This window comes from Triticum urartu, chromosome 2A (genome assembly GCF_056163025.1).
Source record: "Triticum urartu cultivar PI428250 chromosome 2A, HENAU_Tu73, whole genome shotgun sequence".
Taxonomy (NCBI): Eukaryota; Viridiplantae; Streptophyta; class Magnoliopsida; order Poales; family Poaceae; genus Triticum; species Triticum urartu.
The window spans coordinates 47,373,938-47,395,377 of record NC_141874.1 but is presented as its reverse complement, the minus strand read 5'-3'; the positions used below and the strand labels follow the sequence as shown (position 1 = coordinate 47,395,377).

General features: G+C 48.7%; 1 protein-coding gene and 1 pseudogene across 1 annotated transcript; one reads left to right on the top strand and one right to left on the bottom strand.

Moving 5' to 3' along the window:
• Positions 1–3,145: 3,145 nt before the first annotated feature.
• Positions 3,146–4,270, top strand: LOC147983553 (uncharacterized; annotated as a pseudogene).
• Positions 4,271–9,560: 5,290 nt separating this feature from the next.
• Positions 9,561–10,982, bottom strand: LOC125540852 (L-lactate dehydrogenase B). The gene is made up of 2 exons (XM_048704392.2): positions 10,260–10,982; positions 9,561–10,159 (listed from the first exon to the last, which is right to left on the bottom strand). The coding sequence occupies exons 1-2, from the start codon at positions 10,887–10,889 to the stop codon at positions 9,713–9,715; spliced, it is 1,077 nt and encodes a 358-aa protein (XP_048560349.1). The 5' UTR covers positions 10,890–10,982; the 3' UTR covers positions 9,561–9,712.
• Between the last annotated feature and the right edge of the window lie 10,458 nt (positions 10,983–21,440).

The window sequence follows — 21,440 nt, the reverse complement described above, 5'->3', positions numbered from 1 at the left end:
ATAAAAATAGTTTACCATGTATTAAAAAATGTTAATTTTACATTTGAAAAATGTTAATCAAGCACCTGAAATATGTTAAATGTGTATAGAAAAAATGTTGACCATGTATGAAAAAATGTTAATATTTTATTTTAAAAATGTTAATCAAGAATGTATAGAATATTTTTTGACCGTGTATTTTAAAAAAATTAATCTTGTATTACAGAAATGTTAATCAAGCATTGAATTTGTGTATATAAATAATATTAACCGTATATTCAAAAAATGTTAAACTAGCATTTGGATTTTTTTAACATGTAGTAGAAAATTGTTATTGACAGATACGAAAAATGTAGATTGAAAAAAGAAACAAAGAAAAGCAATAAAATGATGAAACCCTTAAAAGAAGCCGGAAAAAAAAGAAATCAAAAAATAAAACTGAAGAAGCAAGTGCAAAAAGAATGAAAAACAGTGAAAACAATAAAAAATGGAGAAAACAAAAATAACCATTGTAAACCAAGAAAGAAACAAAAAAACCTGAAGAAAAATGAAATGTAAATGAGAAAGAAAATAACAACCAATAAAACACATGAAAGAAACAAAGATAAACCAAAGAAAAATGAAAGAAAAAACAAAAAAACCGAAGTATAACGACGAAAAAACGAAAACCAAAGGAAACAGGAGAGGAAATATAAAAACTAAACAAAAAACAAAAGAAAACAAAAACGAAAAACAAAATACAGAAGAAAAAAACCCGTAGAAAAACATATTGGTATGGATAGTGGAAACAATGCTAAGAGGGTATCAATGCTGTCGCATGATTGCCAATGAGGGTATGGTGCTAAGAGGAGTGGGATCAAGGGGGTCGCGTGGATGGCTTAGAGAAAGCAGAGCAACGCGTTTCAGAATCATTAGTGGTAGGGTCGGACGAGAAGTGGAAGGGGAAGAGTTGGGATTGTGGATGTTTTATATGGCACTAGGTGCGTGGCGTGAGTAATTTGGGTTGTTTCAGCCATATTTTTATCGTAGAAATGCTGAAATATAAGCCCGTTACAAGTATCGGCTATAACACCGATTAGGAAAAATCGAACTTAGTAGCATGCGACCGAAGAGCAACTAATTGAGGGGTGCCCCTTGCAGGAGCCCCTCAAGGGTCATTTTTGGTGAGCGCGCACAGCTGCCGCCACATGTCATGTGCTAGGCGCTCCTTTGGGATTTTTGTTTTTTGTTTTTTTGCACGCGTTTTTGGAAATTTTTTTCTTGGCTCTTCGGTTTTTCCTAGGTTTTGGACAAAAAAATTCTGCTACTAGAAAAGGAAAAAACATTCGTTTTATTTCTTCCGTGAGAGGCATGAGTTTGCTTTGTGAGTATGCCTCTCATAAAGAGAAAATTATGTTTTTTTCTTATGCGAGAGACATAAATTAGATTCTCATAAAGGCACAGTTTTGCTTCCGCAAGAGGCATAATTGTGCCTCTCGAAAAAACGTATTTTTTCACGAGAGACACATATTTGCTTCTCGTGAAGTCGCGGGTTTACTTCCGCGAGAGGCACAATTGTGCCTCACGGAAAGGAAAAAATGTGTTTTTTCTTCCATGAGAGGTACAAACTTGCTTCACGTGAGAGGCACGATAGAAAAAAAGTGGGGGAAATCGTGCTTCCGGCTCGTTTTCTTCTTATTCCAGTTTTCCCCTTTTTTGGGATTTTTTTTAGCGAAACCTATTAACACGAGATCTAGTTTCGAAGATCATGATGTGAAAAATCCAACAGTGAAAACGGTTCGCGATTTGGACACACGGTTTAAAAGATAAAGTGTTTTAAATAAACAAATCTACAAAGAAAAGAAAAACTCCCAGTTTGCGACAAGTGGCGCACATGATGTGTGTCATTTGTCATAACCCGAAAGGTGGGGCTGACCTTTGCAAAGGGTACCTTAATTAATGATTTCGCATGAGACCGTCATAGGTAACAATAACATCCACGACGAGCAAGGATTTAGGCCCGTCAATAATTACTTTTCCATCAATATAGGCAGGGCCGGAATAAGGGGGTACCAGTAGTATTAATAATGATTAGTTAGATACAACCGACATATCCAATGGCCACTACTAAAGCACATGCACTCAAATATGGAAACCACTCTAGCAAAAATATGGCATCGGGCCAACCTAGCAGAACGATCATTCCCTTGTATTGGCTAAACGCACTTTAATTTATACAATCTATTGCAATTTCATATTCTGATCTTTTATTTGGCATTTGCCCTTCGGGGATAGAGGGATGGTGGAGCGGCTAAGCCTCGACTTTTTATGGTCATGGTTGGGGCAAGCCGAGCTGACGAAACTATGGGGTAGCGAGTTAGTCGAATGACCAATGGATTTAGAAGGAAACGCGAGGTGCGAACGAAAAGGTAAGAAGAAAAAGGAGCCAACATGCCAAGAAGAAATAATGGATAATATTAAATTATGTAATTTTCAGGCAAGTGATGATGATTACCTAACAAAGGCAAGTGATTAAGACTTACCCAAATCAATGGTTACTCTTATTTTGTTAAGAAACTGGCTTAGTCTTGTACACATCCTATTTAAACACACCACGATACCTGGCCCCTGCTCAGAAACGAGTTGGCAACTGCCCCTCGTCGTGTCCTGCCTCCTTGATTCCAGATTGAGATTGCTCCCCTCTGTACCTTAGACAATAACATCCAATTCGAGACCTGCTAAGGGTTGAACTCTCCTTCAAGCAGGGTCACCCAACGTACTACTCCACTTCACACCGAGATCTTTTCCGCCGCTCACTTTAATTCCATGCGAGCATGCTGGAGTGCTATCTTTCACGATGCAGGTATAAGCAGCTTCACTCTAGCTCTCTCTCTCTCTCTCTGTGTGTCTCTATGTGTATTCTTCTTCATTTTTCTCCGCATCTACCGTTGGCGGTCAATATCATTGTATTCATGGCTATAGGCGACAAAATAGACTCGTGTTGCGGACACTGCTCGTCGCCATCGTTGGAACCCGCTGCTCTGCATGTCCATCTTCTAAGGTAAACCGGTCTCATCTTCCACATACTTCTTTTACGTGTTTCCTTAATTTAAGATAAGCTAGTCACCCAAGCCATCAAATAAATCTTGTTGCTTTGTTTAGTTGAACCTGAACTCAACGGAGTACCATGCCGGACAGAAGAAGGGTGACACTGCTCGAGGACTTACCCGGGGAGATCATGGACAATATACTTGCCCGGTTAACGCCCGAGGACGTTGGTTGTTTTCGTGTTGTCAGCACGTCCTTGCGTGATGCCACCTCCACGCCTGAATTTATGCTCGAACACCATCTCTCGCAACAATCGTTCCCCATCATCAATGGGCGAGGGCGGCCAACCAGTTTTATCGTCCCACCATGATGCCACCGTCAACGCCTTCGGTCAACAAATCTAGCCATGTCTTATGGGTGCCAAACAACATTTAGAGAATTGTGATGGCTTCCTCATCATCCATCGGAGATCTCAATTCTACATTTGCAACCCACTCATCCGCAAGTATGCTCTCCTACTTCAACCACAAGTTGGGAAAGCCGACAACAACGTAATCAGTTTCTATCGGAACCATCCAACTGGAGAATACATGGTGCTCTGGGTTTCATATTCATGGGAACATATATTCAACTTATATGTACTCTGAGTGGGCTCCAACGAGCCGAGGCACACTGAAGTCAGAATACCAACTACACCATTAAATAATGTGAAACATATGTTATTGAATGGGTTGGGGTGTTTGCCTCATTGTCCACCACCAATTGACCACCATGGTAGCCTACACTGGTGTCCTTATTCTACCAAGCAAATTACGGGAGACTGCAGAGACATTATTGTGTTTGACACATAAGTCGAGTCATTTCGGTGGATGCACGGTCCTGCCCAACCGTACTCTAATAGGAGGTTATTCAAAATGAAGGAGATGCTTGCTTTTTGGGGCAGCTCGGCTCCTTGTTTCACTGTTATGAATGTTTGGGTGATGCCAGATTATGATGCTGAAATATGGGCTTTCAAGTACCATATTGATGTGTCAACGGTGAAGAAATCATGACAACTTTATTTAACTTCTTACAAAAAGAAAAAGAAAATACCACTTCGTTCAAAAGTGCAATGGTTCAATGATATGGTTGTGCTCAATGAGCGTGGGCTATTGATCGGGTTTAATTCACAACATGTGATGTGCTGCGACATTGATGGCAACTTCTTAGGTATGGTGAACATATAAAGAGTCAATATTGCATACTCAATAACGCCTCAAAGTGAATATTACACCAATTATGTTCCATGAGATGCAAGAATAAGATAAGGAGTCTCCATTCACAGCAAGGGTTTGCCTTGCCCTTGGATTCACATCATGTCTTTCGTTCGTTCTCTTCTTGTTTATTATTATATCAGTAATACCAATAGGACATGCGATTTTGGATGGTTATGGTAAAAATTTGATTCCATTAGCCGGTGCCTATTAAGATGCCATGAACATACTGCTAATGTTGAACCATGGAGTGTCTATGTATGGTGTTGTAAATTTTCATTGTTCATGCATTCGCAAAGTTTTACTTCTAAACATTGTTAATAAGCAAGAATAACACTATTAAGATAAGAGATTTGGTCTTGCTCACGTCCTTTGAGTGAATGTATTTTTCTAACATGGATGCACCCTGACATTTTCTTCGAAGCTAAGTATTCCATTTTCGTTTGTAATGTTTATTCAATATGCAAGGCTGATAGGTTGATCATGTTGTTCATAATGGAATTTGGTCTGTCTCAGGTAGTACTCCTATTTTCTTACAGAGAAAAGTCTGAAATAAACCTTGAATTCGTATTCAAAGTCTGAATCAAACCCTTACCTCGAAATCCCTCAAATTGACACCCTATCCTTTCTAATCCCGGCCGATCATGGCAGTTTTTCGCTAGAAGCTCGTTTGGGCTCCAGGATTGCTTACGTGGCACACTTACGAGGGGAAATCCAGCGTCCTTCCTTCTTCATGTGCTGGAGCTTGCTTCTGCAAAGTGCACAGCGTTGGTCACCACCCGGTGCTTGACACTTTTATATCCTGTGTAGTCGACGTCCTAATGGAGCGGTGACTATGCTCCCGTCGGAGTATGCGTTGAGCCAAGCACCATGTCCCAAATAAACCACTGATCCATAAGTGAGCTAGTTAATTCCATACCAGAGGCTGCGTCAATCGCGTCCACGGTTTCCCGCCAAACTACTGAACTGAAGCCTTTCTCCCTTACTTAAAAAGATGGACGCCAGTGGCCAATGTAGAGTGGGAGATCGATATGACCTAAAGCAAATGAGTTTTGCAGTCTGCTGCTGCCGGCGAGTGGTTCTCCGGTAGTAACAAACAACACGTCTATGCCTACAAATTTTAACCACCAAATGCGTCCACACATTTCTAGGTTGGTTACTTTGAAAAACCAGTATGTTTGAATTTGTTTGGAAGCTACTTGCACGATGTACAATTCTTCCACCTCATTTTTGTTTGATGTGAGATAAATGTCAAAGGTTGTATCCCAAAAATGACAGTGGTTTAAGGGCCAATCTATCCTCCAGTTGCTTGATCTTTCTTCGTTTCAGTCAATTTTGTTTCGGCCATTGGATTTGAAATCCTCTCCTAGTGAACATTGCTCCTCTTCCCCTCATGACACGATGCAGCCCAACCGCCCTGCCAGTTGCCTCGCCTCCGACGAGTTCCTGTCCAAGCCCTCACCGGCGACGCCATCTTGAGCTCAGCGGCTATCTAATCCGAGCGACAATGAAAATGAAAAGGCCCCCCACCCGCATCGGTCAACCCATGTCCTTGTCTCCGTCGACGACGACGCGACTAACCACATTGCCTTCCCCTAGGGCAAGGTAAATGCCATATATATTTTCTCATATAAATTGTTCTGATTCCTTTCCTGCTTTTCAAAGTCAGCTTTCTCTCCAAGACAACATAGTTGCTCAAGTACAAAAAGGATTTTTTTTCCTTTTTCTTGTTCAAAAAGTAATAAAAAGTCCCAAACCATGACCATGAGCGAAGTGATAACCAGCGAGTAGTTTAGTATGAACTACACATTGCAAACTTACATATGTTGTAGGAGTCATCCACATTGCCTGCTTTCACTCTTCTTGTGTAGTGCAACTAAAATAGAGCGACACTGATGTGACATTTTAGTTGCACTACACAAGACACCCTTAAAAGCCTTTGATGAATATCGGCCAATTTGCATGAATTTCTTTCAATTTGTTAAAATGCGTGTTCAAATATATGCGGTTAGCGTTGGACGTCGGTCTCCTGCATCCGTATTCGTAGACTGGTCCTCCTGTCTGCGGATGGACGCGGGAGGAAATTTGCTGGTTGCCGTTGGAGACGCCCTAAGGCCCTATATGATCAGCGCACAGAACATCAGCTGCCGCCGATGAATAGAAGTGTAGATCGAAAGGATCCAACATGTAGACAACCACCGACCGGATCCCACAAGATCCGCCAAAGACACGCTTTCACATGCCCTCCAACGACACTAGAAGCACCACCAGAATGGGAACTGGACGGGAAAAAACTTACTACATTTTCAGAAATCCACCACTGCCTCGTCTACCTAATCATGTCACAAACCCTAACAAAACTAAAAAAAATACTTAAAAACGGAGCTCTTCCGTCGATAAGGACCGAAATCCATCACACCTCCATAGTCCTAGGACCATAGAAGACAAGGCGGACCGCTGGCGGTGCCGGCAAAACCCTAGCTGTGCGCCTTGGGCTCGCACGGGCGAATGTGCACGGAAACGAGAATAATCTTTTATAATCATCGGAAGCCGAGTTCAATCATGTATATATATTTTTCATCTCTCGTGATATCATCAGCATCCATCCAGAACCAAATCTAGAAGCGTCGACCGATGAAAAGGTACGGTGGAAACGATGGCCGGCGCGCCGGAAGGCAGGAGAAGCAACCCACGAAGCAGGTACGGCGATGATGTGTTGATGGAGCGTACACTGCCGTACCGTTTTGGCGGGTTCTTTCTTTCTCCCCACTCCCTGCCAGATGGAGACGTCGATCAACTGGGTCTCTCCCCCAAGAAACGGTGTAGCCGTCGATCAAAGCAAAGGCGTACGTCCATGTCGATCGATGGGTTAAGCGATGCACGCATACGATACCATGCACGGATCCCACATACCGGAGGCTGCGTCCCGGTTTCCCGCCAAACTACTCAAGCCATTCCCATCAGGTGCGGGACGTGAGTGGCAAGTGAGTGCACTGAGTGGGAGTTCGATATGATCGAAGGCAAAGCACTATCGATTTCCTAGTAAACTAAAGATTTGCACTGTGCTGCTGCCGGCGAATGGCTCTCTGGCAACAACACGCCTATGGCTCTCGATCTAAGAGCATCTCCAGCCGTTGGAATCGTCTCGTGAAGGCGAGCCGGCGATACAATCGGCGCTAGGGCGGTTGGGCATCCAGCCGTCGCCCCAGGTGTCGATGTTGACCCAGTTTTTGGCCCATTTTTAGCGAATAAAGGGCTTGTATAGGCTAGAATAGGCCCATATTCGACGTGCTTCGTTGTGGCACGGCGTTCAATTACCAACATATATTTTCTTATCACATAGTTCATCACAGAAAATTAAATAGTTCAACAAAATAGTGCAACAACAAATAGTTCAATACAAATTATATAGTTTAACAAATAAAAACTCATATTTCATCACACGCCGTGTCCGGCGTCGCTCTTGAGCCTCCGTAGGTGCTCCACCAAATCCTGCTGCAGTTGATGATGCACTTGTGGGTCTCGGATCTCCTGACGCATACTGAGATATGCAGTCCAGGTTGCCGGTAGCTGGTGATCAACTTCGGCTAGAGGACCTTGCCTGTAGTATGGTTCAGTGTCAAACACTGGCTCTTCTTGCTCGCTCTCGATGATCATGTTGTGCAAGATGACACAACAAGTCATGATCTCTCACATTTGATCTTTCGACCATGTCTGAGCAAGGTACCGGACAACAGCAAATCGAGATTGGAGCACACCAAATGCCCGCTCGACATCCTTCCGGCAAGCCTCCCGCACCTTGGCAAAGTGAGACTTCTTGCCTCTTGGCACAACGTTTGAGATAGTCTTCACAAATGTAGACCATCTCGGATAGATGCCATCAGGTAGGTAGTACCCCTTGTTGTAGTGCCGCTCATTGACCTCGAAGTTCCTGGCATACCAAAGAAGGAGTGCCAAATCCAGATGCCCTGTGTGGCCACCGCCTCAAGTACCACACTGCAACCGCTTTTGGCGCCTTTGTACATCCCCTGCCAAGCAAATGGGCAGTTCTTCCATTTCCAATGCATGTAGTCGATACTTCCAAGCATCCCAGGAAACCCTCTTGCTGCATTCTGTGCTAGGATCCGAGCAGTGTCTTCCGCACTGGGTGTTCTCAAGTATTGCGGTCCAAACACTGCCACCACTGCCCGACAAAACTTGTAGAAACACTCAATAGTGGTGGACTCGGCCATCCGCCCATAGTCATCGAGTGAATCACCAGGAGCTCCGTATGCAAGCATCCTCATCGCTGTCGTGCACTTTTGGATCGAGGTGAATCCAAATTTGCCGGTGCAATCCATCTTGCACTTGAAGTAGCTGTCGAACTCCCGGATGGAATTCACAATCCCGAGGAAGAGCTTTCGGCTCATCCGATAACGGCACCGAAATGTTTTGTCGCCATGAAGTGGAGCATCGGTGAAGTAGTCGGAGTAGAGCATGCAGTAGCCTTCGAGACGACGCCGGTTCTTTGCCTTCATCCGCCCCGACGCCGTGCTACCTCGCCACGGCTTTTCATTGCTCGCCAGCAGCTGGGCCAGGGCGGCGAGAATCATGAGATGCTCATCTTCCTGGACGTCGGCCTCGGCTTCCTCCTCTAGCAACGCGGCGAGCACTTCCTCGTTATCCGCGTCCATCGCCGAGGCAGGAAAATCGCCGAACACCTTGCGCCCGGTGGGCGTGTACCCGCCGCTAAACTGCCCCTCCGCGGCCGGAAACGGCGGCAAAAACGCCCAGCTGCTGGTGGAGGGGCTGCCTCGGCGAACCTCTGCTCTTTTTCCGGCGGGGATTGGCTATCTAGCGGTGAAGGGCGGCGGGCGGCGCCGGGATACAGCTAGTGGCGGCCGAGGGCGCGGGGGTGGGAGGCGAGTTGAGGAAGAAAAACTTGACTTTTCACCTGACGGTGTAGGCCAGCCGTGCTTTTCCCTTGCGTCGGAGCCCCCGATCGCCCCCTAGTGCGCCGGGTTCGGTCTGCGATCGCCGGGCCCAAAAACGGACCGAACCGGCGATTTTCGGCGTCTTGGGGACGCTACTGGGGCGTTTTTTCGGCGCTAGCGCCGAAAAAGTGGCCTGGGGAACCTGTTGGGAACGCGGCTAAAGATGCTCTAACCACATTTGTGAAATCATGCGTTTGAATTTGTTTGGGAGCTAGTGCCACAAGATAAGCTTGGCAGAGCTGCTGCGCATGAAAGTTTATATCTTCTACACCATCCAAGATTATTCAAATAAATTTACTAGCAAATGTTGGCACAAAATCTCATTTTATTTCACCAAACTAGTACTACTCCAGCTCTAAAAGATCAGTCCAATATTACACAAGCATCCGTGTGGCAGCATCAATAGAGCAACATATAGCAGTAGAAATCTTGTAGATGCCTTAGGAATTTAGGATCACAATAAGTAGATCAATAGGTTCCTCACAGGCCAAGGAGTTGGCAGTTCTCCCAGAGCGTCTTGGCGGAGCGGCGGAGCTGCGCGGCCTCGGCCTCGGTGAGGTCCATCTCGGCGACGCCGAGGACGCCGGCGCGGCCGAGCCGGGCGGGCAGGCTGAGGAACACCTCGTGGCCGTCGGAGATGCCGTGGAAGCCTGCGGCGAGCACGGAGACCGGGTGCACCCGGCGCTGGTCGCGGAGCAGGGACGCCGCGAGGCTGGCCACGGAGTAGCCGATGGCCCAGGAGGTGTAGCCCTTGAGGCCGATCACCTCGTAGGCGCCCCCCACCACGGCCCGCCGGATGCCCTCCAGCGCCGCCTCGTCGAAGCTCCGGTGGCTGTCCCGCAGGGACTTGAGCGCCGGCATGCCACCCACGCTGATGCTCGACCAGATCGCCACCGAGCTGTCGCCGTGCTCACCCACCATGTACGCCTGCAAAGGGACCCATTCCATCAAATCAAATGCTGGTTTTCTGAAACAGAGAATGAATGCTCTTCATCCAGTGTAGTGCAGCATGCAGTTGGTTACATACCTGCACGTCCTGCGCGCTGACGTCGAGGTGCTCGGCGACGAGGAACCTGAACCTGGACGAGTCAAGGTTGGTGCCGGAGCCGATGACGCGGCTGGCCGGGAACCCCGAGAGCTTCCAGGCGACGTAGGTGAGGACGTCCACGGGGTTGGACACGACGAGCAGCAGCGCGTCCGGGGAGTGCTCGGCCACGGGCGGCACGATATTCCTGTACAGCGCCACGTTCCTCTGCAGCAGGTTGAGCCTGGTCTCCCCGGGGATCTGCCTGGCGCCGGCCGTCACGACGACGAGGTCCGAGTTCTTGGTGACGGCGGCGTCGGTGCCGGAGACGATGCGGACGCGCGGGAGGAATGCGGCGGCGTGCTGCAGGTCGAGCGCCTCGCCGCGGAGCTTGTCGGGGAGGGCGTCGACGAGCGCAATCTCGTCCGCCAGGTTCTGGGTGAGGATGGTCTGCGCGATGGCCATGCCCACGTTGCCCGCGCCGATGACGGAGACCTTGGTGAGGCGGCGGTGCGGGGCGGAGGAGGAGGTGGGCGTGAGCGGGCAGCCGTCGGCCACCGCACGGAAGAAGCCCGACGACGCGTCTCCGGCGTCGAAGCCCAGCTCCGACAGCGACGAGGTCTTGTGCATCATCGGTGGGAATGGGAGGGGATTAATGCAGGTCGGAATCAAAACGGGGGATGTGGAACTGGGATTGGACGATGGTGAACTCGATCGTGTTCTTGGTTGGGGATGCGAGAATGGAGAGGGAGCCCAACAGTTTATAAAGGGAAGCAAAACCGCTCGCCGGTTACCGCTTCGTCAGTCATGGTCGTGGTTTTGGACTTTTAATCACTTTTCGAACAAGAAAAGGGAAAAATATTCCTTTTATATTTGAGCAGCTGCGTTGTCTTGGCACAAAGCTGACTTTGAAAAATACTAGGAAAGAAATCAAAACAACTTATAGAAGAAAATCTAGTATATGAAATCTACCTAGCTGGGGAAGTTGGCGCCGTCGTCAACGAAGGCGAGGTCAAGGGTTGACCGATGCGGGTGAGGAGCATTTTCGTTTCCATGACGCTCAGGGATATGGAGCTCGGGGGAGAGGGGTTGTTGTTTCCCATCTATCTTGACTGATCCCGACCGCTGAGGCACGACACCATCGACCAACGGCGGTGGCGTGCTCGCAGCCGCTCCCCCTCATCCTTATCTGACCTTTTGCCAGCCAACGACGGCTTTTCGTCCCATCCTTTCGGCGGCCACTTCGGCTCAAATCACACATCGAAACGGCCGCCGCCACCTTCTCCTCCACCCATCCCTCCCTCGATGTGATAACATTGGTGTCTACATGTGAGAGCGGAGCCAGTTCTTCTCCCGCTCGCGATGCTCGTGTCGGCGGTGTTAGATGCAAGAGGAAACGAGAGAGAGGGAGGTTGCGTGAGTGGGCTGCTTTCGTGGTGAGGATAAAGTTACCAGGGAGGTGTTATATGGGTTGGATGGTACCCTCAAAAGAAATCTAGGTTATTGGACAGTAACTGCGCTACCACCCATCCCTGCGACAGTAACTGCATCGACATGTCACACGCGAGCGACCTCCATCGTCTCGCAGCTTATTGTGTTTGATAGTCCTCAAGATGGCGGCGCCGGTGCCATATACGTGTTGTTTTGTTACCGGAGAACCAGCCGCCGGCATGCCGCAGAACACCGCAAAGTCTCTAGTTTACGGTGAAATCCATCAGTGCATATTTGCTTTAGATCACAATCGATCTCCCACCCACTGGCCACCGGCGTCCGTCTTTTTCAAGTACTAAAAGTATTCTGCACTCGACGGGCATTCGGAGGGAGTGAAAGGCTTCAGTCGGTAGTTTGGCGGGAAACCATGGACGCGATTGACGCAGACTCCGGTACGGAATTAATGCATGGTTTGACGACCGTTGGTCGATCTTTGCGGGAAACCGTCCATCTTTGCTTTGCTTTGATCGACGGCTAAACCGTTTCTTGGGGAGGAGACCCAGATGAGATCGACGTCTCCGTCTGGCAGTGGGAAGAAAGAATGAACAAACCCACTCTGACGTGATGGCCGCTGCCAAAGTCGTCAAAACGGTACGGTACGCCTGGTCGAGACACCATACCTGCTTCGATGCTCCGTGCCTTCCTTCCAGCATGCATGCTTTTCTTTGCCAGTTTCCCGGCATGCATGCTACGCCTATTTCTTACTACTCCTACCTTACTTTTTCACCTTTTCACTGGTCAACGTTTCTAGATTTGGTTCTAGACTTTTCCGCAAAATAAATAAATAAATAAATAATTGGTTCTAGACTAGAAGCATAAGGTCATCCGCAAACCTCCCACATACGTTTAGACCGCGAATGTCATCCAATGCAGTCATGTATCGGTCCGCGCCGCCCCCGCGAGGCGACGGGGAGGGCCTCCGACAGGGCCGCCTCCAACCCCTCGCTCCTCTCCCTTCTCCTGCTTCGCCGCTGGCAGAGGGCACGGCCGGGCGAAGCCTTCGCCCCGTCGGCGCCGGCGGTCTCCCGCGAGGTGGGCGGTGCGGGCCTCCTCTCCGAGCCGGAGCGCGGCGCTGGCGTTGGGCGCTGCAGCGCGGCGGCGTGTGTGGGCGGCGGCATGCAGGTACGACGGCGTTCTGGGCAGCAAGGTGGCGGGGCACTCCTGTGCCGCGGTGGCCATATCTGACCGGCATGAGGCATGGGCTACGGTGGCACGGGTCGGTGGCCGTGGTACTGCCTTCCGGTGGCGGCAGCTGACGGTGGTGGTGATCCCTAGCATGCAGGCGACGGGCGGGGATGGTGGAGCGGGCTGGTGCTGGTTGGAGCGACGTGGCGGCTGCAGCCGGCTGGCTGCGCGGAGCGGTTGTGCGGCGGCCTCTCTTCTCCCGGGACTAGGTCGACGACGCGCGGCGCTGGATGCCAGCGATGCGTGCTGTCACTATCAAAAATATGTCAACTTGCGACCATCACTATTGGTCGCTGAAAGGTCATTGTTTTTTATTTGCGACCATTTTTTGACCAAAAACAGATGGTCAAAGCTGACGGTCGTTAATGAAAATTAACAAAGAAGTTCGTGGAAGGCAACGACCAAAACAAAAGGTCATTGGTTCAACGACCTTTTGTTTTGGTCGCTAACTGTCTGCTCAGGCCACGTCGGATCTGACGTGGCAAGCTGACGTGGCAAAATTACGACCAAATGAAAAGGTCATTGATAAGAATCAGCCCGGTCCGATTAGGTGTCTATATGGGCCAAGTCCATTAATTCAACCCATTTAATATATTTTTTCTGTTAATTTTCTCTAGCTACATGGGCCTAACCCAACAATTTGACCTTTTTAGTTTTTGAGATTCATGCAACTTTTTGGCCCTCGGCCTTTTTGCAGTTCATTTCTTTTTTCTGTAAGACGTTTTATTTCATTTTTGAAATTGTTAGATGCTTGTTGGGATGTGGCCTTTTTGGGCCCAATTATTTGTCTAGTTTGGCCCAAGCCGACTTTAGCCCAATCACACACATACATCCAACATTATTTCATTCAAATTAGGAAAACTCCAGGTCAAATTCAAGTCAACCATCGTATCACATCACATAACACATCTCCCAGGTTTACATAACACAAAAAACCATCTCAGGAATACATTTCCTTACACAGGAATATACAATAAGAAAATGATGGCACATCTACTATTATCATAATTGGGCTGGGTGCAGTACCGCCGCCTTATTTTGTTCCTCGGTTGCAGCCTTTGCAACCTCTCTTTCACATCCCTATGAACATACATAATTATCAGAATCAGCACTATAAGCTCTGGTTGCTCATCGAACATATAATTAACAAAACAGAATAGTTTGTGGATATTGCAAAAGAACAGAAAGCACACATATATATTGAACACAAGCAACAACCAGGAATAGATGACTTAACAGTTCATGTTTGTTAACAAAACAAGAGTAGACATCTCACAGTGTGTTAACTATCTGATGACTTTAGTAAAACACATACTAGCATTCAGTGCTACAAGAGACAGAATGGGAATTCAACTATCCCAACATCCCAACTTGGTAAATCCATGTTGCTACGAGTAAATAATGACATCAACTAACTAAACTACGGGAACTTTGCACCTCATCACCTTCTTTTCGGTGTACCACCTTCTTATGATGAGCTTCGCATCTTCGACTGTCTCTGCTACCCTAGCATCTGTCGCCTGCATCTTTCTCGGCTACCCACCTAACACTAAGGGCTACCGCTGCTACGATCCCGTCTCCCATCGTGTTTTTAGCTCCCGACACGTTTACTTTGATGAGAAGGTGTTTCCTTTTCAGCAGCAGGTACCCCTCGTCGCCCCTTCCCGCCGGCCATCGGCGGCCCTTCGGCGACTCCGTCAGGTGGACGGCACCGCTCGGCTCTCGGACCGCCTCCGGGCTTTGGCGGTCCTTGCGCCGTGGGACAAGCTGCACCTCACGCCCCCACACCGATGCCTGTCTCGTCGGCCTCCTCGGCCGACCCCGCCACCTCAGCCGCCGCCCCTCCGCCCGCCGCCCCTCCTTGGGCGCCGCAGATGCCGCGGGATCTGGCGCCGCCTCTTAGGCCGTCTCGCCGGCCGTCACGCCGGCCCCGTCACCGGCATCCTCGCTAGCTACCGCGTCGGCCCCGTCGCTGGCTGCCTCGTCGGCTGTCACGCCGGCCACGTTGCCGGACCCGTCACCGGCCGTCTCGCCGGCCGCTTCGCCGGACATTCCGGCGTTGCCGTCTCGCCCTGTCACACGAGCTCGAGCTGGTATTCACCGTCTGAGTTTCCGGTACTCGAGCGCGAGTACCTCCTCGCCGCCTCCACGGCGGACCTGTCCCCTCTTCCCGCGTATGCTCGCGTAGCCCTTCGTGATCCTCATTGTCTTGCAGCGATTTAGGAAGAGTTCGCCACTCTCCAGTGGAACCACACCTGGACACTGGTTCCCCGGCCTCCTCGCGCCAATGTCATCACCGGCAAGTGGGTCTTTCGCCACAAGACCCGCTCGGATAGTACACTTGAGCGCTACAAGGCTCGTTGGGTGGTTCGTGGTTTTTGACAGCGTGTTGGAGTTGACTTCACTGAGACGTTTTCTTCGGTTGTTAAACCGGGCACGATCCGCACCGTCCTCCAGCTTGCGGTGTCCCAAGGCTGGCCCGTTCATCAGATGGATGTCTCCAACGCCTTCCTCCACGACCATCTTGAGGAGCAGGTGTATTGTGAGCAGCCCACCAGTTTCGCGACGCATGTCTTCCTGGCCACGTGTGTTTGCTGTCCCGCTCTCTACGGGCTCAAGCAAGCACCCCACGCCTGATACCAGCGGATCGCCGGGTTTCTTCAGACACTGGGCTTCAGCGTCACTCGCTCGGATGCCTCACTGTTTGTTTATCACCAGGGCGACACGACTGCGTATTTACTCCTCGAAGTCGACGACATTATCCTGACAGCCTCCTCCGCAACCCTTCTTCAGCAGATTACTCTCTGGCTGCGTGACGAGTTTGCCATCAAGTGTTGGGGAATGTAGTAATTTCAAAAAAATTCCTACGCACACGCAGGATCATGGTGATGCATAGCAACGAGAGGGAAGAGTGTTGTCTACATACCCTCGTAGACCGAAAGCGGAAGCGTTAGCACAACGCGGATGATGTAGTCGTACGTCTTCATGATCCGACCGATCCAAGAACCGAACATACGACACCTCCGAGTTCAGCACACGTTCAACTCGATGACGTCCCGCGAACTCCGATCCAGCAGAGCTTCATGGGAGAGTTCCTTCAGCACGACGGCATGGTGATGGTGATGATGTTGTTACCGATGCAGGGCTTCGCCTAAGCACCACTACAATATAATCGAGGTGGAATATGGTGGAGGGGGCACCACACACGGCTAAGAGATCAAGAGATCAATTGTTGTGTCTAGAGGTGCCCCCTGCCCCAGTATATAAAGGACCAGGCGGAAGAGGTGGCCGGCCAGGGAAGGGCGTGCCAGGGAGGAGTCCTACTCCCACTGGGAGTAGGACTCCCTCTTTTCCTAGTTGGAGTAGGAGGGGGAAAGGAAGGGAAGGAGAGAGAGGAAGGAAAGGGGGGCGCCGGCCCCCTCCTTGTCCAATTCGGACTAGAGGGGGAGGGGGAGCGCGGCCTACCCTAGCCACCCTCCTCTTCTCCACTGAGGCCCATCTTGGCCCATTAAACTCCCCGGGGGGTTCTGGTAACCCCCTGGTACTCCGGTATATGTCCGAAACTCCCCGAAACTATTCCAGTGTCCGAACATAGTCGTCCAATATATCGATCTTTATGTCTCGACCATTTCGAGACTCCTCGTTATGTCCATGATCATATCCGGGACTCCGAACTACCTTCGGTACATCAAAACAAAAAAACTCATAATACAATAGTCACCGAAACTTTAAGCGTGCGGACCCTATGGGTTCGAGAACTATGTAGACATGACCGAGACATGTCTCTGGTCAATAACCAATAGCGGAACCTAGATGCTGATATTGGCTCCTACATATTCTACGAAGATCTTTATCGGTCAAACCGCATAACAACATACGTTGTTCCCTTTGTCATCGATATGTTACTTGCCCGAGATTCGACCGTCGGTATCTCAATACCTACACTAGTGCAGAACCGGGCAATAGCACCGGTTCGTAAGGCCCTTTAGTGCCGGTTCCATAACCGGCACTAAAGTGTGGTCACTAAAGGCCCCCCCCTTTTAGTACCGGTTCAGCACGAACCAGTGCTAAAGGGCAACCACGTGGCACGAGCCAGCTTCGGGGGCCGGGAGCCCTTTAGTACCGGTTGGTAACACCAACCGGTACTAAAATGTTTGGGTTTTTTTTGGTTTTATGATTTCTTTTTCATTTAATTTTGTGTTTTCCATTTTAATTCTTTTTCGTTTGCTGGTATTTTACGGTACTACACATTGTACACGTTATGCATATATATATATATAAATAGAATTTCTAGTAGAACCAATCATATATATATCATCAATGTCTCACAAACCACCATATTAATTCACACATACACACATGTATAGCTATATATAATTTCTCCTACATATGCATGTTGCCTTCGGAGCCAGTGGCATTAGCCTAATTGGTGCCTTCGGAGCACGATGACAATTGGAAGTGGTTCATGACCTGGTTGATGGGGGCGGTAGCGGGTAATAGTATTCTCCCTTCGGATTTATGACATGGTCGAGCAAAAATCCCGCTATTTCCTCTTGAAGTGCTTCTACGCGCTCCGTTTCTAGGAGCTTGTCCCGCACCTCTTTGAACTGTTAAGAAGGAGATCAATATGCATGTGTATTAGTTGTGTGACTAGATATCGATAATGGTGTAAAAATTGTGAATAGTGTTCTGACAAGCGTACCCATTCCTGTCTTTGAGATCTGCTCCTTTCGGACGCCATCATGCGAATGTTCTCGCAAACGCAGAATGCACACTGATTCAGTCCCCTGCGCCTGCTTCAGGGCCTTTATTACGAGAATGGAATTTAATTTGATCAGATAATAATTAATCAAGCATGATAATTAAAGAGATGGCAGCTAGCTAGCTAGCTAGTACTACTTAATTACTTACCTTGGGTCGAAACCATTTCAGCTGTCGTTTCCATTCGCCTTCCGTGACGCTGATGAACCTTGCCCAAGCCCTGCCCGCCGACAAAGAAAATAAATAAAGGGGTTATTAAATAGTTCATATCATGAAATGACGAACTAAATAGGCCGAGATATATAGTTAATAATGATTGAAATTACCTGTTGACTATCCCAAACAAGATGTTATAGTCACTATTTGCTTTGAGTAGCGAGTCCAGTATTTCAACTATTCCGGCGTCAACTTTAATAATACACAAGATCCAGTGAAATCTGCATGCACACATGTTTGCATGTCTTAATTAAGCGGGCATATGTAAGAAAAAACATGTAGCTAGCTAGTAGGCAAAAACATGTAGCTAGCTAGTAGGCAAAAACAGAGAATTTGTAGTACAAGAAAGTATGACTCACTGGAAGTTGTAAGGAAGTAGTATATCTTCATTGTATTTGAGGCGCTTCAAGAACTCTAGCATGCTGTCCTCTACCTGCTTTTCATAATGCTTGTTTATTTTCCATGTGTATTCATTAACGGTGTTTGGGTCAATGAACCCAATGCCATAGCGTCCACCTTTTCTCATTTCATACATCTTCATCCTGCATAATACCATAGAAAAGAATATAGTGAGGATAATTACAGGTAATGATTGATCAAAAGGATCACTACAGCTAGCTTGAGACTTAAATTATAGAAAGAAATCACTTATAGACAATAGCAACTGACGATAGATTTGTCGAGTGCGTCTTGATTGTATAACTGAAACAGTTCAGAATACTCAACGGTCACAGGTTTCTCATGGTAGTAATGATCCTTCTTGACTTGCACCATGAGGGATTCTCGATCGGATCTCTTGGTAATGTTCATGTACCATTCATGTAATTCATACATTCTCGTTGGGAGCTTCTTGACCTCTTCTGGCTTGACCAAAGGTTGGCCCTGGGCATATTTTCGTTTTATTTCCTCCTATTTAAGCACATGCATGTCCTCGATCTCGAGGAGTTGTCCAACAGTGATTTTGAGAGTTTCAGCCTGCATTATATGCTCCTGGGTTATTACCACATCGCCCACCTCGGGAACGTAAACTGTTTGGCCACAATAATATTGGGCGCGCGTACTATCACGTGTTGTTGGCGGCACAACAAGCGGGGGGATCGATTGCGCCGCCTGTTCTCCTAGCTGGGTAACGGTTTTCCCGCATTTTTTGACAGCTGCTTGTTGTTTGCTCGAGCTCGAGCTCGCCTCCTTCTGTAGACGTTGTCGATGTAACTTCCTGATGTGGCGCTCATAGTCTGTGTCAACAGGCTTAGGAGCTGGTGGTTGAGCCATACGAATGAAGTGGTCAACTACTTCCACAGGCACTTCCTCCCTTGGCGGCGGTGGCGGTTTCGGTCCAAAATGGGCGTCGACTTCTGCCCGCACTATGGCATTGGTTTGCTCCTCGGTCCTGTCGTAAGCCCTTACAGGAAGAGGATTAGTGAGGTTTGGACCATATTTATATCGCTTGCCTCCGCCTGTACTTCCTGTACTATGACCTCGACTCGTACCGCTACGCACCATAGCTGCGGGGTGTCTCTTCTGCGATTGCTGAGGCGGCGGAGATGGCTGACGGGGCTGAGTTGGACGAGGAGGAGTGGCCTGAAGCTGTGCCGGACTTGCAGTGGCCTGAGGTTGTGCCGGACTTGGAGGAGGAGTGGACGTCTGACGCTGTGTCGGACTTGTAGGAGGAGTGGCCTGACACTTTGCCGGACTTGGAGGAGGAGGAGTGGCCTCACGCGTTGGTGGACTTGGAGGAGCGGGAGTCTGCTGACTCGGTGGCGGACTTCGACAAGGAGTCGGGTGACGCGGTGTCGGTGGCCTTCGAAAGATGATGCAATCCTTTCTCCATAGGATGATACGATGTTTGGCATCTCCGAGTGTGTGCTCCTCGTCACCTCCAGGAATGTCAAGCTCTAGCCCCGAATATTGGTCCACCACCTCATCAACCACGACACGAGCATAGCCTGCTGGAATCGGGTTGCAATGGAAGGTTGCATCGGGGGAATTTGTATAAGCAACACCGTCCGCCACCTTCAAGGATACGTTCTTAATTTTGAAGTGTAGCTCGCAGTTAGTGTTCTCCGCGATATCATCCACGGGGTATCTATCCAGCATTGCGTCAAACAGGGCGGAACCCACGCTGCTTCTCGGCATGGATGGGGTGGTGGTATCCAATGCTGGATCATCCGCTAGCTGCTGCAGCTGCTGAGACCCCCTTTGCTGGCTAAGTGAGTCGATCTGCTCCTGCTACCGCTGGAATTTGATTGCCAAGTCCGCGTGCGCTGATTCTAGGCCTTGAAGGCGTTCATAGTCGAGCTTCCTCTGCTCCTCCTCCATCTTCCTCTTCTTCTCCTCCGCAATCTTCTTTCTTGCACGGGTTCTGTAGTCGGCGTTCCAGTCCGAAAACCCCTCATACCACGGAATAGCGCCCATGCCTCGTGTTCTTCCCGGGTGTTCAGGATTTCCCAGGGCACGCGTAAGCTCGTCGTTCTCTCTGTTGGGCTCGAACAACCCGGACCGAGCCTCTTCTATTGCAACAAGTTGCTTATCTTCGGCTCCGTCCAGACATGCCTTCTTGGAAACTTTGCCTGTCTTCGGGTCCAACTCCCCCCCATGCGCATAGAACCAAGTCCTGCACCTGGGGGGCCAGCTCAATGTTTCTGGAGTGACACTTGCATCCAGCATCTCTTTCTCAGACTTATCCCACTTAGGCATTCCCACCGCATAGCCACCTGGCCCCAGCTTATGGAACTTATCCTTTTTTGCGGCATTGGCCTTGTTTATTCTTGACCGTTCCTTAGATAATTCCGAATCCTTGAATTTCACGAAATCGTCCCAATGAGCACTTTGATTCTCTAGTGTTCCCTCGAATACTGGAGTCTTCCTTCCTCCCTTGACGTACTTGTCCCATTCACAATTCTTGTGGTTCTTGAATGCAACCGCCATCTTCCTAAGAGCAGCGTCCTTGACTTTCTGCACATCTGCTTCTGTGAAATGATCTGGTAGGGTGAAATGTTCCATGAGAGTATCCCAAAGCAGACTTTTTTCTCTGTCGTCGACAAAAGTAAGATCTGGACGTGGCTTTGCTGGCTTTCTCCATTCTTGAAGGGAGATCGGGAGTTGGTCCTTCACAAGAACTGCGCACTGACGAACGAACTTGTCCGCAATCTTGTTAGGCGCTAATGGTTCACCATTACGTTTGATTGCCTCGATATTATACTTTACGCCCTCCTTCAACTTTTTGTTCGGGCCTCGTTTTGTCCTTTTGCCCGAAGATTTGCTCGATCCGGATGGCTGAAAGAAGAAAGATCGATTCGTTAATATATCTTCAACTCATTTAAAACATGTGATGATCACTAGATGCCTGCTTATATAAATATATATACCTCTCCGGTGTTGTCATAATCATAGTTCATGACTTCATCAATTCGGTCGTCGCGATCGAATATCATATCACCCTCTTCGGTGTTGTTTAGAAATTCGGAGCCGTCATAATCTTCTTCATTCTGATCATCATTTGGCCCGCGTATTATATCGAACATGGTCTGT

Coding starts and splice junctions, on each gene's coding strand:
- LOC125540852 (XM_048704392.2), bottom strand. CDS start 10,889: ATGATGCACAAGACCTCGTCGCTGTCGGAGCTGGGCTTCGACGCCGGA. Junction 10,160..10,259: donor TCAGCGCGCAGGACGTGCAG/GTATGTAACCAA, acceptor GTCCCTTTGCAG/GCGTACATGGTGGGTGAGCA.